General features: G+C 40.4%; 1 protein-coding gene across 2 annotated transcripts in view; it reads right to left on the bottom strand.

The window, feature by feature from the left end:
- LOC109929350 (arf-GAP with SH3 domain, ANK repeat and PH domain-containing protein 2-like) overlaps positions 1–18,394 on the bottom strand; it is a 64,942-nt gene that overhangs the window by 29,075 nt on the left and 17,473 nt on the right. The window contains exons 2-6 of one of the 2 annotated variants that reach the window (XM_020529024.2): positions 16,375–16,447; positions 12,706–12,851; positions 8,343–8,417; positions 5,545–5,594; positions 967–1,096 (exon numbers count right to left, since the gene is read on the bottom strand). In XM_020529024.2, the coding sequence (XP_020384613.2) occupies positions 967–1,096; positions 5,545–5,594; positions 8,343–8,417; positions 12,706–12,851; positions 16,375–16,447 (474 nt within the window). Of the gene's footprint in view, positions 1–966; positions 1,097–5,544; positions 5,595–7,266; positions 7,344–8,342; positions 8,418–12,705; positions 12,852–16,374; positions 16,448–18,394 lie in introns of those variants that run through there. The other variant, XM_048613237.1, reaches the window with a different exon arrangement.

Genomic DNA, 18,394 nt, shown 5'->3' with positions numbered 1-18,394 from the left:
GGGGGGGTGGGGGGGGGGGGGGGGGGGGGGGGGGGGGGGGTGGGCGGTGGAGCCAGTTGTCACAGGTGGTGCTGAGGTGGGAGGGAGTGGGGATGAAAATCAGCAGCAATGGAATGGGCTGGCTCTCAGTACATCTCAACCTGCTCCCATTACCCTAAATGCTTCTCTCAAGTGGCCAGTAATTGACTCTTTTAGGGTCTCAATTGTTGATGGGAAGGGAAAAGGTATCCATATTCCTTTCCCCCTCCACCCCAGAAATAATCAGTTCAGAGGCAGGAAGGTGATGGGCCCCAAAATGTCCCTCTCCCTTGCAACTTGCCACAGGGGAGGGCAATAAATGTCACCAAGCTAGACCAGATAATTAAAAAAAATCTGTGTTCTAACTTAAAGAGATTTGCTGACATTTAATCGATGCTGCTTGAACTACATCAGGTACAAATGCAACACAGACTTTGCAAATGTAACATTTCCAGGTAGGTGCATGTTAACACACAACTATTCATAAAGCCAAGAATTTGCGAATTAGGCCAACACAATAAAGAGGAGCTGCAGGGTTCGAAGGAGAAGATGGGAGACTGGCAATGTGTGAATTGCTCACTCCAACTGCTGCTGCTGACACAACAGGCTGCAAGACCTCCTCATACATCATTAGAATCATAGATTAGACTGGTGTCAGCCATGGCTTGGCAGTAATGTACTCTCAAGGCAGAAGGCTAAGGATTCATGTCCAAAGACTTGAGCCCATAATAAAGGCCAACTCCAAGGGAGTGCTGCACTATCAGAGATACCAATTTTCAACTGAGGTATTAAATTGAGGCTCCATCTGTCCTCATAGACGGATGTAAAGTGGGTATTTATTTTAGGTGTATTTTGGGATACCTGGAGGTCACAATACAAATTGGACGATTTCCTTTCTAACATCACAGATAGAAATAAGTCTCGAATATTAAAAAAATGTCAATTCACCTCACACATTTGGAGTTGGAACATCTTTCGCTCTTTGTCCAGATCATCCGCGAGTTCAGCTGCATTGATTTCTGAACGACTCAATCCAAATTGCTTGGCACGGTCTTTCTTTTCCTTTTCAATTTTATTACTGAAAAGTAAATGGAGATACAAAGCAAAACAACAACCTCAGCCAAAATTGGTCAGATGCACGCTGCCTTGCATTGCCTGTTCCACGTGGCTCCAAACATTGTGACACAAGTAGGGTTTTCCCCAACGATTTCAAGGTGCTTTTCCTTTGTGTGATAACCCTCAACATCTGATACAAACTGTAATGTGAGCATGAAATGGGATTTCCAGATTGCTGTGGATACAATCACAGAACACATTACAATTCATGATTTGAGAGGTTATAATTATCCAGGAAGATTGAACAGATTTCGGCTCTTTTTTCCCCTAAAAGAAGATTGAAGGATGACCTGATAAAGGTTTGAAAGAGTAGCGCAAGGGAAATGTTTTCCCTTGAAAGGGGATCCAAACGAGTAGATGTAAGGAAGTTAGCTACTAATAAATCAAAAAAGCAATTTAGGAGAAGCTTCTTTAGTTTTAGAGTGGTTAGAATGTGGAACTCGCCATCACAAAGCACAATCGAGACTGATCTAATCTTCAGCACATAAGCGGAGACCAAAAACAGTATGAACAAAGTTGGCACGTCTGATGTTAAGACCTCACAACCTGGTTTAAAACTCCTTTACCAGTATCAGAATGAACAGACAATTGCTTTCTTTGAACTTAAACTGCAATCAAAGACTCACATCTCACTTAAGTTTATAAAATCCTCCCATTTGGTACTTGGAAGTAGAAACCAGGCTTCCCCCACTTCCCCCTCACCTGTAGACAGCTCACCTTCCCATTGAGCAGTTTTAAACCCGTTTACATAAATAGTTCTCTAATGGACCAGATTCAAAGATCTTTATAGTACCCTTCAACATAGTAAAAGACTGCAAGCGACTTCAGAGGACAATTTTACATAGTACGATACAAGAAGATGTAAAAACAGATTTAAAATCATGGGCAAATCGGCCAGGTGTTAAAAGGAGTGTCTTAAAATGGGTGAAGGGAAAGTTTCAGGAGGGAATTCCAAAGCCTAGGGCCTAAGTGGACGAAGGCATAGCTACTAATGGTGCAGCAAAGGAAGGAGCGAATGCACAAGAGGCTCAAGTTAGAGCAAAGTAATGCAGATACTTTGGAATGAAAATAATGCCGGAGAAACTCTAAGTCTGGTAGCATTTTGTGGAGAGAGAAACAGTGGATTGTTTCTACTCCAATATGATCTTTCTTCATAACTGCATTTGGAAGATTGTGAAGTTGAGGGGCCAAATGGCTTCCTTCTGTATTGTAACAATTGCGGTAATTCTATAAAGGAGGTTATTGACAAGGCAACGGTGGTATTTGAACACAGAATTTAATAAATAAATAAAATTAAAAGGCATTATTAATTGGCAGCTAATGTACTGGGGGTAAGCACATAGATGGGTGAATGACAGCAGAGACTTGAATATGATCAATTGAAAATAGGTGCCTTTCAATTTGCTTTTCACTCAAACTGATAGAGGTGCAGTGTCAGGGCAAGTTCAGTTAAAAAATATAGTGCATGATAGGGTGAGCTAACTGGATCATACTGATGAGAACATGTGCTCAATATAGTCCGACATAGTCCAAACACATTCAAAAAGATCTTTCCAGTGTGGAGTAATCTGCAACTCAAAAGACAAGATAGGATTACCAGAAGATGGAAAGAGTGTGAAAGGTCAGCATTACAAATACAAATGTAGCATGGAGTTTAAAATGTGTCAAAGATAGAGCACACAGACACAGGCAGAGTCTATATGTAAAATCTTTCAATTTTCACTGTGTTTGCCTGTATGGTACTATTGTCCGCGTGGTTTGAGGCGATAGAAGATAGTTAGCATTAATGTAACTGCACCTCAGAAAACAGAAGTGAAACAAACAATATGTATTTTTTAAAACTACACATTCTATCATCCTGGACTTGAACACATGACCCAAGATCACACGCCACATGCAGTACCAGGGAGCACTGCACTGTCGGGGATGTAGTCATTTGGGTGAGACATTAAACTGAGACCCTGCCTGATCTCAAGGGAACATGAAATATTCCATAGCACAATTCAAAAGAGCAGGGGTTTACACATCAGTGTTCTGGCTAATCCCAACCAACATCACAAAAATAAAACAGACTAGCTGGTCCTCATCACATTATTGCCTGTGGGACCCTGCTGTGCACAAATTGTCAGCTCTGTTCTTCTATTTCAACAGCGTTTATAACTTTTTAAACAAAAGACTGTAAAATGCTTTGTGGCTTCCAAAGAAGGTGAATGGTGCTAAATTAATCCAATTTGATTGTCTTTTTGCCCTACTTCCTCTCTTTCTCTCTGTCATTTACTCTATCCATTATCATTGACTTCATATCCTATATAAGTAACTAGCTATGTCATACTGTATAACATCACACAAACAATAACCATAAAACGCTATCAGTACTGAAAAGAAATTTAAAAAAGAATTTGTTTTCATTTTGTGTTCCCTAGAACTATTTAAGACTCAGTCCTCGATTGAAGTCTAAATTTCAAAACAGCTTCCCTTTTCTCGGTTCACCAAACGTTTCCTAAGCAGTAGATGAAAGACGGGAAGTTAAAAGCAGAAAAACAAACCTCTAACCATTTTAAACCTTTTGCCTCCTCCGTCAAAAAAATGCTATGCTTCACCTAACAACTGTTATCATGAATAAAATTTAACATGGGAAAGACACAGAAGTCTGTCACCCTCTGAACAGAAGCTCAGCCCAGAAGCCAGTTAACAATGGAAAGTAAAATTCAGTGTCGGGAACCAACAACACAACAATTATTTCCAATGAAAAACCCCTAGAAGAGAGGGAAAGTTTCATACCAGAGCAAATGGAAGATAGGCTTCATCAACAGGAAGAAAATTCATTGTAATCCAAAATTGACATCAAAGGACACAATAGAATCCTACTTTAAAAAGTTCAAGGGATTTGGCGATAGGGTTGCTGGTTATTTGGTTTTGAGCCCAAACTTTCATAAAATTTCTAAAACTGTTCGTACAAAGATTCAGAAAATTTCTTCTTCCACCCACTGAAGGCAAATGCAGAAGACTTCAATCAAATTTCTCATTGTTGGGGAGATGGTGATGTAGGGGTAAATGTCACTAGACTAAGGAATCCAAGGGCTCAAGCCAGGGCTCCGTGCACAGAAGTTCAACTCCCATGACAGCAGCTGCTGAAATATAAATCCAATGAATAAATCTGAAATCAAAGCTAATGGTAACCATGACAATCATCACTGATTGCCATCTTGAAAATACATGATAACAATCTGTTGCCTTTACCTGGCCTGGCTATATGTGACTCCAGACCCACAGAGAGGTGGCTGATTCTCAACTGTCCTCTGAAATGGGCTAACAAATCACAAAGTTCAAGGGCAACTAGGGATGGTCAATAAATGCTGGTCCTGCCAGCAATGTCAATGTCCAATATAGGAAAAAAAAGGAAAACAAGCAAATATTAGAACACAAGACAATAAGTCCAGACCTTACTTACAGCCAGGCCTTGATTGACACATGCAACAAATGAGAATACCATTTCTTCAGCACCTTATCACATCTCTCAAAAGTCTCAAGGCAGTTCACACAAGTTACTTTAAAATAAGTAAAGGCCTTTGAAAAAGATGCAGAGAACATTTACTAGAGCAGAACTAGGAGTGAAAAATGTCAGGACGGTGAAGAAACTAATGACATTGGAATGATTCTCCTCACAGTACGAACAGCATTAAAGTAAAATATAATAGAGGTGTTCAAAATCATAAAAAGAGTTTTGATAGACTAGAGACGGGACAAAATGTTTCCACGGATTGAGAAGTCAATAATCAGTGAATGCAGACACAATGCATTTAATAAAAGAAACAAATAGAAGATAAAAGGATTTTTAAAATTTAAAAGCAATGAGTTATGATAATCTGGAATGCAGAGACTAGAAGTATTGTGGAAGCAGATTCAAGAACAAATTATGTGGAAAGAGTAGGGGAGTGGGACTGAATGGGTCTTCCAAAAAGCTGGCACAAATCTAAAGGGCAGAATGGTATCTGTGCTTTAAGATTCAATGACTCCAAGAACAAATTTCTTAATGCATGGTAATGAGGTGAATGTTCAATAAAACTTGCATTTTTCTTAAATAAACAGAATTATTTAGAGAACATGAGATGTAGAAAACTCCCAATACTTCAAATAGCAACATGAAATGTTCAATCACTTGTTTTAGTCTCAATATTGTCCCAGCTATGACCTACTAACTCTGAATTATAGGGTTATGTTCAACCCCTGCTCTATGGCATTGATCACAAAAAAAATGTGATCCAGTGCAATGTTGAGAAGCAATGCACTCTTTTGCATAATATGTTAAGCTAAATTACCATTTGCCTAATCAGGTCGACAAAAACAAAAATGAATAATGCCATCTGAAGAAGGAATGGATGATGGTTCTTTCGATCACAGAGTACTTACACTTTGGTTTCATAGTCTTTCCAAGCTTTTTCAATGAGTTTCTTTGGGTCCTGCGGGCAGAAATTAAAGACCAATTTAATTGACCTCAATTCTTAAATGGATGGCAAAGTCAACATCTATCTGCCACACTAGAAATTGTTGCCAAGAATCAATGACTGTTAGACTGGGAGCTTCACAGTCCACTCACTCTCACAGCCACAAAGTACATAGGTCAGGACTGAATAATATTAGGCAATAATTGAACCAGCGGTGAGTGGGTGCTCAAACACAGTTCCCAAAAGCACTACAGTTAAACCGTGTAACTGCAATAAAATTTAAAATTCTGAATAAACGCATTCATAGCAGCAGTCTCCCTACCACCTGCATCGCTAACTACATCTCTTAATCTTCTTTCTTTCAAAAGGCACAATCTACTCTGTCAACTTATTTTAACCAGCCCTTTTCAGTAGCATCCTGCTTTCTAGTGATTATAACTTAAAGTGAGGCAGAGATCAGAGAAACAATGGTCGAAACAGAATCCTTATGATTTTATTTTACAAATTTCATGACCAGTCAATGTGTTGTTCCTTGGATTTCAATTCAGCTCAAGCCAACCAGAAATGGTTTAAATCAAATAGGAAAATAAATGGCTCCCCTCATCAGCTGGTCCAAAGCAGGTCTGACATTAAAAGGAGCTGCTCTTAATGGCTACAAATTCATAGCATGGATTGGCCTACATCTAACACCAAGTTGCCAACCATACACACGAGACAGGAGGTTGCTTGTGGCATAGTGGTAATGTCCCTACCCCTGGGCCAAGAGACCCAGGAGACCCAGGTTCCAGAATCACCTACCCCGGAGGTGTGTCATAACATATCTGAACAGGTTAATGACAGACATCTACACAGGATATGGCATCAGGACTGCAATGTACAAATGCAAGTGGCGCATGCATATTGTCACGAGATGCTCATAGCGGGCTGCAGGGGCTTCAGAGTAAAATAAGCATTTGACGTAGAATGCATCAATTTGACATTAAAAGGAGTCGAAAGTGTGAGGAAATTAATGTTCCAGGTCTCAGTGGTGACTTCTACTGAAACATTAAAACAAATAGAATTTCCACATGTGGCCAGTTTCCAAAGATTTCACAGCTCACACACATGCACAGCTGTCAGCTCAGTCAAGAATGGATGTTAAAACCTTCCAGCGAGCTGCGGGTACGCTGTTCAGTCTCAGACAGTGACTCAAATCAAAAGGCAGCAACCTCATTTCAGAATTCGGCTCAAGTACAAAGCCTTATTCATGTCATTTGATTTTAAAGGGGTGCCATGTTTCAAGGAAAACCAGAATATGAAAAACTTTCACATCAGTATTTGGAGTGACTCCAGAAGACAAAGTCCAGGTACCACCCAAAGGCTGGCAACACTCCGTCCTGCGCCCTCCCCCACCATGTCCTTGCCAATTCCAGTGCAAATTCACCGCCAGAGTAAACACAAAAAAGGGTCAGTCAATGGTGCAACAAACTGATACACGCATATTGGCTGCATCAAGTCATCTGAGCAGAGACAATGCGTAGGTTGCAATATAATTTGGCCCCACCTCCAAGATCAAGAACTGAGCAGAAACAATGCAGTCGCAGAATCTGAAGAGTAGTCTCAGTGCCATTCAATAAAGACAGCTCAAAACATTAACCAGTCTAGCCACCACTCCATCTGAATCACACGTAGCACACTGCACACAAACCTTTTTGATTTTGTTGTGAATCATTTAGTTACAACCAGCAAACCTCTCAAGAGGCCTCATACAGACTCTCAAATTCCAAGGCAACAGAGCGCAAATGACTGGAATGCAAAGCAAATTAAATGAGTTGTGACTTACCTACCAACAAGACAAGAATGCCAAAGAAAAAACTCATGCTAAGCCTGCAGGCTCAAATAGTTTAAATCAGAACAAAACATAGCCGGTGTATATAATGGGGGTACCAACTAAGGTTGGACATATTCCAGGAGTGTCACATGACCTCCAGCAGCTCCGACCCCAGCCACTCCCAATCCCTTGTTGAACATCATGTCTTAACATAATTTGAACATAATAACATGAATAACATAACTTCACAGTGCTTCAGGTTCCCAAAGCCAATGGGAAAACTCAACTGGGTCATTCTTGACCATCAGCCAAACAGCCTTTTCCTCTCCCTTACACATTTACAGATTTTTAAAACTAATTAACAAAAGCATTCAGACAAAATTAGGGAAAGAATTTAATGCACCCATAACTTTGCTGATTATTTCACATGCAGAAATGACCTAGAGATTAACTTTCAACTACTGGAGACTCCAGGTCAATTCTGGAGTGTTGGCCACTCTAGCTTAGTTGCTTTGGCTTCAAGGTTTAGGTGGCCAGGGGTTATGTTCTGGACATTGTCGGTGGTACACAAACTTTGCTCCATATGGCAGGTGACCAATTTATGGATAATTTACTCCATATTCAATCAGAAAATGCAAATTTTTAACTTGTTATTCAATTTCCTTAGAAACCTTGACCCTTTTTAGTCCCTTGTCTTTATTTTACAGAACCTCCCCTATAAGGAGGAGGGGAAAGGAAATTGAATAGTGTGGATATCCTATAAAAGGTACACACAGCCCTAGCATAAAAATTGTCAGACGTCATCCAGGAAGCAGAAATCCAAAATCATGTCTTCCAAAAGAGACAGTTGATGTTCTCCTACACCATAGCCATAGCCAGTTACATATCCAGGCTAAACATGGGTGTTAAGGTTACAATTCTGCAAAGACAGATAAAAAGAGAAGCAACTTCACCCCTTTTCCTTCCTTCAAATCGCCTTTTAGCAGACTGTCCAATGGAAAAGAAAGGATGTTGTTCATGTTTTGAGTCTGTAAAAGAAATTTTTTAAAAGGTCACCATTAAAATCCAACATGGAAATAGATAATTGCTTCCAAGCAAGGTTAGATATCACAACTTCATCACCATTCCATTCATAATATGGAAATATCACTAGAAAAGTGCACATAAATCAAACACAAATAAAATACATGGCTTCAATGTACTGAAGGCCCATAATGTTGTTCACCGTATGAATATTTACACTTCATACAAGCAGGATCATGGAAACACCAGTGACAAACTTGCCATTACAGCATATTTATAAAGCACCTTTAAAACCATATAAACTTTCCAAGGCACTTCACAGGAATGTTAACAAACTTTACCCAGCACCTCAAAAAGAAGGGAGGATGGTGAGGCAAAAAGATCTAAGGAAGGGGAAATTCCATAATTCAGGACATTGATGGCAATAAAAGCATGGCCAATAATGGGGCAACGAAAACCTGGGATATGCAAAAGTCCAGAATTGGAGGTGTGGAGAGATTCTGGTACTCCTGCATGTACAACAAAGATTGGCAGAAGGTTCCAGAGAGGCCATGGAAGGGGTGACGGAGGGGGGGAGCGAAAAAAATAAATCATTGTTAGCCTACAAGTACAGAGTGGTGGGTGAAGTGGACTTGGTGCCAGCTTGGAGACAGGTAGGATTTTGGGTGGGCTTTAGTTTACACAGGATGCAAGGTGAGAGGCTGGCCAGGAGAGCAGCAGTTATTGATTCTGTGGGTAACTGGAGGTTGAGTGAGTGTTTCAGCAGTAGGTAGGTCAAGAAAAGCATGGAGACGAGCGATGTTACAAAATTAGAAATGAGGCAGTCTTGGTGGCAGAAAAGATGAACATCAGCTCAAGGTCAAATAAAGTGAACCTGTTCTCATTAGAGACAGTCTGGCGTTGCTGCAAGATTTCAACTGAATATTTTTCCTTTTGTCTACCAAATATGGCCAACTTTCCAAAATGGGAAAGATGAATAAAGCGTTACGAAATAGCTTTGATTGTGGTTCTCTTTTCATCCCGTTTTCTATTTACAATTATAACAATGTATCATCTTAAGAACAATACTGTAAGTTACAGAACATCCCATAACCACAATAAGCAAGGTATCCAACACTGCAATTAAGCAACTAGTTTGAGAGAGAATCTAAAGGTGCAGGCTTGCCAGATGGAGTTTGTCAGCTAACAATAGAAGAATTGATTCGTAAGCCTGTTTTCAACTATTAAAAAAATGTTTGCTGTTTTATAAACCTTCATCCCTCAAATCACCATCATAAGAAAAAAATAATCTGCTCATATTGACATTCTGCTTATAGATCTAACTCTGCAGTGACAGTTATTGGTTTCCTACATTACAACAGAGACCACACTTCAAAAGTATTTCATTGGTGCTTTGTCACTTGCCAAGGTGTTGCAAGATGCTTTACAAATACAAGTTCTTTCTTTACTGGATCACTAAAAGACCCAATAACAGGAACAATATGGGTTTTAAAAACATGTTGCAAGGAAGCTGCCCTCTGACATTTCCAGGACACCATAGTCTGGCCATTCCCATGGAAAGGAAATATAAGCTACTGCTTTATCAACTGTGACCCATGTTTTATACAGCGGTGTAAAAACATTTTGTTGCAAACAACACTTATTTTCTTTCTCCTAACTTGAAGGTTGGTATTATACTTTAAGAATATATATCTTTGACATTGCTGACCATGTGGATTGTGATGCTGAAACAGTATCCTAGTTGGATGCATTACCAATTAAATGATAGCCTACAAACTTTGCAAAGTGATAGTTGAACTAATGGTAGCTTTTGAACTGTTCATGTCTGAACAGGGCTTTAAAACATAATGGAGAGACTATTCATGGACAGGAAATGCCAAGAGTGATTCAGCTACACAAGATAATGAAGGTTTTAATAAAAGAAAGTCTATTTCCACTTCGTTATCAAGAAGACAAATATCTAGAAGTGAAAGTAAGTGCAATTTGGTACAACGAATAAAGGAGTTCACTGTACTGACAAATGCTCAATGGTTTAATTGACCGATGTTTCACTTATATTTGTCTGCTTCCGGTTCTATGGTCACTGTGCTTAATTGACTAAGGCTTGGTGTAGCCCCCAAGAGCTAATGTAAACACAAGCTTCCAAAAGCACCAGAAGAGCCAGAGCTTTGGACATGTTTGTACCATTTCCAAAGGCGTAGCCTTTGAAGAGATATTTTAAAATCAGTATAAATTTTCTGCTCTGCAAAATAGACTGCTAACTGGCAAATGCACAACAGTCACCTATTCCTTGGAAACGGGACAGAGGTGTAAAGGGATCATGTGGTTGGGGTGGAGATACAGGCAGTAACATTTTGGCTGACCAAGTTCACTGAGAATGCAAAACAGGAAGCTAGCTAGTAGAATACTGGAATTGTCAAATCTAGACATACTAAAGACATAGGTGAGGATTTCAGCAGCAGATGGGGTGAGGCAACCATGGATAAAAGCTGTAATACATAGATGGAAATGAGTAATGCTGGTAATGGAAGATAACTGTCTATTTGGATTCAGAAAGACACACTATACTGAGCTAAGAACTGTAACATGTCTGGAATTCACATTAGGTCTGGCTGTGAGCATGACCTTGTTAAATAAACACTACAGTAATATATTGTTGTAATACTATATACTTAAATCTGCAATTTCAGTGTTCCAGGGACCTACATAAATGTAAGAAACAGGAACACTATGGCCATGTGGCTCAGCTATTCTTTCCCACAGTAAGATCATGGTTGCACTTCTAAAATCAGCCTTGTAGCCATACTCCCCAGTTTCTTTAGTGTCAAAAATATCCAGAGATCTTAGTATTGAATATATCCTTTATATTGAAACTATGACCCCTAGTTTTAGACTGGGCAACAGCCTCTCAATATCTATGCTGCCAATGAAGCAGAGGCAAGAGAGTTAAAATTAAAGTGCATGATAGCCTGGTCTAGTTATGCTCTATTTCTTCCTAGCATGATGGGATACTTGACCAAGAATGGCTTTGGAAGTGTTAGTTCAGCAGTAACAATAACAACCCTGGTTATTCATCGTTATACAGTGTGAGGAGATAAGGGAAACAGAAGGCCAAACAAGACAGTTGAGTCATAATGGAAACTAGTAGACCCAGGGCTGAAGGTTGAGATAACTGTGCAGCTTTGTCCTCCTCATCTCAGGAAGGATTGTACTCCCTCTATGGGCAGTAATAAGGTTCATCAGTCTTGTTCCCAGGTCGGCAGGACTTTCCTATAAAGAGAGACTGGGAAAATTGGGCCTGTATTCTCTAGAATTTCAAAAAAGTGAGAAGTGTCTCATTGAAACCTACAGCCAGGGTAGGTGCAGGTAAAATGATCCACCTGGCTGGAGAGTCTAGACCCAGGAGGCACAATTTAAAAATAAAGTTGGTTGTCATTTAGGATTGAGAAGAGGAGTTGTTTTTTAAACTCAGAGTGATAAATCTTTGGAATTCTCTATCCTAAAAGGCTATTGGAACTCTATTTTTGAGCATATTTATAATAGAGAGGAGTGTAAACTTTGATTATCAATAGCTTCAAAGGATCATGTGCATAAAAGACATAGGAAGGGTTGATCAACCAGGATCATGTTAATTGGTGTTGCAAACCCAGTAGGCTGAATAGCCTTCTCCTCTTCCTATGAGAACAGGGGCGTGCATAAAGTTGAGAACAATAAACATATGCTTTAAACTCTATTATTGAGAAGTTTTTTGGTTAACCAAGATGTTTTCCTTCTCATTTTCCCCACACTTCCACAAGACAGCTCTCAGCCCAAGAATCAATTTAGTAAATCTCACTGCATCCCCTAATCCTAAAGATAACATATCCTTCCTTACATAATGAGAGAAAACCTGGACACAGTATGACAGCTGTCGCCCACCAGAGCCCAAATATAATTGCAGCAAGTCATTGTACTCTTGTAAACCAACACACTTGCAATAAAACGTTAATCTATCAATTGCCTTTCCAATTGCTGGCTGTACTTTCATATTACACTTCAGTGATTTACACACACACACCCTCAACATTTACAAATCTCTCACCATTTAAACATTATTCGGTTCTTCTCATTCTTCCTAACAAACAGAAAAATCAAGTGCATTATATTCTATCTGCCGCCTTTTTGTCCAGTCACTGAACCCTCTCTATCCCTTTGAAACCTTTAAGTCCACCTCAGAGCTTATTTTCCTATCACCTATTGAGAACCAGATGCTTATAATGGCATACAGTGAATTGGTGAGCTAAACAGACTTACCAGGTTTTTAAAGAGTGCTGTAACTTCACGTGTGAAAACACCAAGGTTCAGGAAACCCATGGACAACTCATTCTTATTTTGAGACAGGTGGTGGTTCCCGAAGCTCTCCAGAACTTCAAAGTACTGCTCCTTATTCTCCACATGTGCTGAACACCAACACCAAGTGAAAAAAAAATAGAGGCTTCTCATTAGATATAGGTTCACAGGATAGGCAGCAACGCCCATACTAATTCCCACATCAACACACCAGAAGTACGTTCTCTGTACCAGCTTCAGTGGAGACGGAGAATCCAAACAAATAAATCATTCATTCTCCCTAAAATCAGGAGTGCACAGGCTAAAGGTGGTATCAGTACAACAAACCTAATCAGCATTAGTTACCTTCGCGCAAATCAGAGATGAAATTCTCAGGCTGGGAAGAGAAAGGGGAATGAGCAAGACAGAAAATATGGTGCATTTACAAATGAGCATCAAGAAAAATTTCACTGGAATCAAACATCTTAATACATAAATAAACTCGCAAAAACCTGAAATCAAGCTAAGTTTTATGGGGGATTCCACTGAAATTGCTCAACACTTTAATGCCATTGTCTGACAGAAATCTACCAATTGCACAGACTCATAAGATCATAGAATGGTGACAGCACAGAAGGATGCTATTCAGCTATTGGGTCCATGCTCGCACTGTGGAACATCAAGTCTGCTGGCTCCACCTCCTGTGCCTTTCCCTGTAGCCCTGATTGGCTTACCCCTCTTAATTTGGTGCTCATCTAATTCCTTTTTGTTTAGAAGCCACAATTGAACCTGCCTCCAGCACACTCCTGGGAAAGAACATTCCAGATGCTAATCATTTGCCACTGAAGGGGTTTTTTCTTGTCCTGCTGCCACTTTTGCCAATCACCTTAATTGGTGTCCTTTGGTTCCTGATCCTTCTGTCAATGGGAATGGGGTTTCTCTCCATCTAATCGCACCATCATAACACCACAAGATATAGGAGCAGCATTAGGCCATGGAGCCCATCCTGTCTGCTCCAACATTCGATCTTGGCAGATACGTTTCTCAATGCCACTCTCCTGCCTCCTCCCCATAACCCATGTTCCTCTTACCAAAGAAGAACATCTCTGTCTTAAATACAATCAACGACCTGTCCTCCAGGGCTTTCAATGGCAATGAGTTCCACAGAGTCATCATACTCTGGGTGAACAACCTCCTCCTAATCTCAGTTCTAAAGGGTTGTCCCTTCACTCTAAGACTATGTCCCCGGTCCTAGTCTCTCCTACTAGTGGAAACATCTCTCCATGTCCACTCTATTCAGGTCTCTCAATATCCTGCCAGCTTCAAATCAGATCTTCCCTCATCCTTCTAAACTCCAATGAGGATAGACCCAGAATTCTCAAACACACTTCAAAAGACAAGCCCTCATCCTCAGGATTATTCTTGTAAACCTCCTCCAGACCCTGTCCAATGCCAGCACATCTTTCCTTAGATACGGGGGCCAAAGCTACTCACAATAGTCCAAATGCAGTCTGACCAGCCTCAGCAGAACATCTCTGCTCTTGTATTCTAGCCCTCTTGAAATGAAAGCCAACATTACATTTGGCTTCCTAACCACCAACTGAACCTGCATGTTAACCTTAAGAGAATACTGAATTACAACTCTAAAGTTGGTCTGCAATTGGTTTTAGCCACAGTCACTGCACACCTTTCAGAGAATGGAGCAGCCACGTCTCCTACAGTCCAGACTGCCACATAATGGAAATGAGACATCAGGAAGCTCACAACATTTAAGATTCTAGTCTCCTTACCTCTAGGCCAGGAGGCCTGGCTTTAAGTCACATCTGTCCCAGAGATGTGTCGTAACATGTCTGACCAAGTCGACTTTAGGGAGAGCTAGAAATCTATTTGTTCCCTTTCCTTCACTCACTCTTCATTTGTAATGAATGTGCAGTTTGGAAAAGATTCATAGGGTATTCTAGCAATCAGGCAGACCTTGACATGAACCTTCTTCAAATGCCCAAAACTGATCTTAATATGTACCAGTCTATGGCCACATTAATTGGCACATATCCAAATAATGTCAACATTATACAAATTGGTAAATAATCCAGGTGTCAATCTGCCTTCCGCCACCATCCTGCCCATAAAATGATGTGATGGTATACAGTTTAGCCGCTTCCACACAGCTTCATATTGCTCCTTTTTTTAGAAAATGAAATGAAATTGTTGCTGGCTGGGGCGGGGGTTTGGACGGGGGACATCAATCCCAGGGAAATATAATCTTTCTATCCCTTCAGGTGCCCATGAGACACATAGCCAGTAAGAAATATGACTAGTCTCTTACAGTAGCTGATTCTGAACACTGAGATGCCAATCATCCAATAATCGTTTCATTATTAGCTGAAATGATCAGCAGGTAATCATTTCTGTTGAAAGTAAACATTTGGAGAACTCTCACCTTTGCCTCAGACTCAAATGTTACCTCCTAAAGCTTTAGACTCAATGACACAGGGTCAGTTTAAGCCAAAACCAAAATGTGGAGTAGAGTTGGGGACAATTCTTTGATGCAGATTCGTTAGATCCTGGGCTGCTCCAATACAGTGAGGAGCTGAGGAAGAGGAAATTGTATTTATTATGTGGATACATATTGATATAGCTCAAGAATCAGAGTTTGAAGCAAAATGATGGAATAGGTCGAGCCAACATAGACATGACGGGCCAAATGGCATCCTTTAATGCTTATGGCTCTATGACTTCCACTGACATTCACGTTTCTGAGTTTATAGTCCATCTTTCAGGACCTCAGTATGTCCCATTTTGTTTTATAGCCTACAATACTTTTAAAGTACGGTTACTATCATAATGTAGAAAACACAGATCATTTGTGAACAAAGGTTCTACAAACAGCAGTGAGATAATAATCTGATCATCTGATCTTTTTAAAATAAAGCGTTGTTGGTTTAGGAACAAATGTTGGCAGGCCACCAGGGAGATCTCTGTTCTTTTTCAACTAGTGTCACAGGACCACTTACATCCACTGGACAGGGCTTTGATTTAATTCTTGTCTGAAATAAGACACCAACAGTGCAGAACTCCCTTCATCACCAAGAATGTCACAGCCATATTAGGTGCTCATACCTCTGGAGTGGGTACTATTCTGACTCAGAAGTGAGAGTTCTACGCCACAGCCATCAGCCATATGCAGAGAGATGGGGGGGGGCAGTGTCGCAGGGCTAAAAGATAAAGCAAATTTAACTAGTGCTCTGCTGAGGCCTGTAGATAATGTTAGAAATTGCATATATACACACACAAACGGAGTGGAAAAGTAACGTCTATCTGGGTTGATAGTCACCTCAAGATTATCCATCAAGCGCATTTGTAAATTAGAACAACTCACTGCTCGCCTTGCTTAATAAAATGGCAAATTAGTGAAGCAGGAGGAATGCAAAAGCCTTAGTAACTCTCCCATCTTTGGAAATGTACTCACACAAGCAGCTCTTTAAAAGGCTACTTTCCACCACACAAAATTCTCCATTCATCTCTTTCCATTTCACATTTGTCAGAGGGAAATATTTCCCCTTGCACAGTACACTTTCAGTCAATCATATGGTTTCAAGAATTTACACATTTTGGATTGTGACTCCAACACCCAAGTTCGAGTGTGTGACTTACAGAGTCCAGAGGAGTGAATAGCTTTAATCAACTTCTTCATCTTCAGTAGGATAGCCTGATCTGCTTCCAGTGACTAAAAGACAAAAAGAAAAGAGCACCATTAAGGTACAACTTCCCAAGAGATTTCCAACAGAGGCAGCAACACACGGAGAGATACGCAGTTCAAACAGGTTGCACTGACAGCATACATACAACAGAACTGACTGAATTTAACCCATGCACAACTTCTCAAAAAATGTCAGGAAACTCAATTGCAGCATCGCCTTCCCCCACCTCTCCAAAAAAAAAAATACACACACACACACCCATCCCTCAGACTAAATGATCTTGTGGCTTTTATTAGCACCATTAGTAACAACAAAATGTGAACCTTGTACTTGAGCAACAAGATCTGGACACAGGGCGCAAGGTACAGTCTAATCAGAGCTCTTTGCATTTTGAACAGTAGTTCTTGCGACAACGATAACTTGGAAAAAAAATCTCAAAACACGACTGCTGAGCTTAACTCATCCAAAGCCCCCAGATTTGAAAAGGCAGATAAATAATGTTGCTCCATGTAACATGCAAATATGATGAGAATCACACTGCCACATTGTTATACCAATATTACATGGGATTTACAACAAAGAAATAAGGCACTCATTGTAACCACGCTCGTATCTGAACTTAGCCTAAGTGTAGCTGATAGTCAATCACCTGCTCAGATTTAGCATATAATATACATTTATTGCACCTTTCATGATCGCAGAACATCCTAATTTTCTGAAACTCTGATATGTATCCTGTGTTAAGACATAGGAAATGTGGCAAATAATTTGCCTACAGTAAGGTCCAACAAACAGCAACGACCACAACTGATCACACAATCTGTTCCGGTGATGCCTTTTGCGGGATAAATGAATGCCAGGACACGGACAGAACTCCCCTGGCTCTTCTTCTAAATAGTTTCATGGAACATTTATGTCCATTTAAGAGAGCTCGATGGAACCTTGATGTACAATCTCACCCAAAAACTGCCTGGGCGCATCAGCCTGCATTTTGTGCCCACGTTTCTGAAGGAGGGCTTGAACCTGATCCAGGGGCAAGAGTACTACCAACCAAACCATTGAGGAGGTTGTTAATAAAATCTACATGTTGATATGCCACTAACAGGATATTGCTGTCAAGCCAAAAAGATGTATATCTATCACTCAAGTGAGTAATATGGTAAATGAATTTCAGTGCTGCTATAATGATAGCTTCATCCACAGGCTGTACATGCCAAAGACTGTCAGGTCGTGCAAAATAGTGTATCCCTTCTGCTGTTCGTAACAAGATCTTATCAGCCTGCACTTGTAAAACTCTCAACATCCCATGTCATGTCCTTAATGTCACACATTAGATGTGATTCTGCAAGTGGACAGCATTGGTTAAATAACCTGGTATGTGAGAAGAATCACGCTGACAATCGACTCAAGATCACCAGTTGGTCCCATTGTGTGGCACACTTGCACACTCTAGAAACTACATGTATTAATGCACAAAGGTCTTGTTATTTACCACAGTAAAGAATATGTACATATGCACTGCACCTCTTTCAACTCAACAAAATAGGTGAAAGACATCCTCTGAGATAACAAGGTGTAGAGCTGGATGAACACAGCAGGCCAAGCAGCATCGGAGGAGCAGGAAAGCTGATGTTTCGGGCCTAGACCCTTCTCTGGTTCATTTTGCAGGGCAATGCCTTGACTAATCAGAGTTAAACTGCCTGGTTTAAAATTTAAACAAAGCTTGACAGTCAACTATCAGTCATCACTGACTAGGGCAATGTCTCTACCAATCAGCACTTTCCTTCCATAATGTACAAGTATTGTTTTCCCTTTAACTGGTAATCCTGGCAAATTGAGTCCAGGATTAACAGCTTCCTTGTCCCAAACCAGCTCCTTTTCACCATAATAATTTCAATCTCCACCTCCAACTTGATGGCCTGAAGGTAACCATCCCCAGATTCAACTCACCAGTTTTCCAATGCCTGTAAGCC

This window comes from Rhincodon typus, chromosome 27 (assembly GCF_021869965.1).
Source record: "Rhincodon typus isolate 14 chromosome 27, sRhiTyp1.1, whole genome shotgun sequence".
NCBI lineage: Eukaryota > Metazoa > Chordata > Chondrichthyes > Orectolobiformes > Rhincodontidae > Rhincodon > Rhincodon typus.
This window is presented reverse-complemented; position numbering and strand designations above follow the sequence as displayed.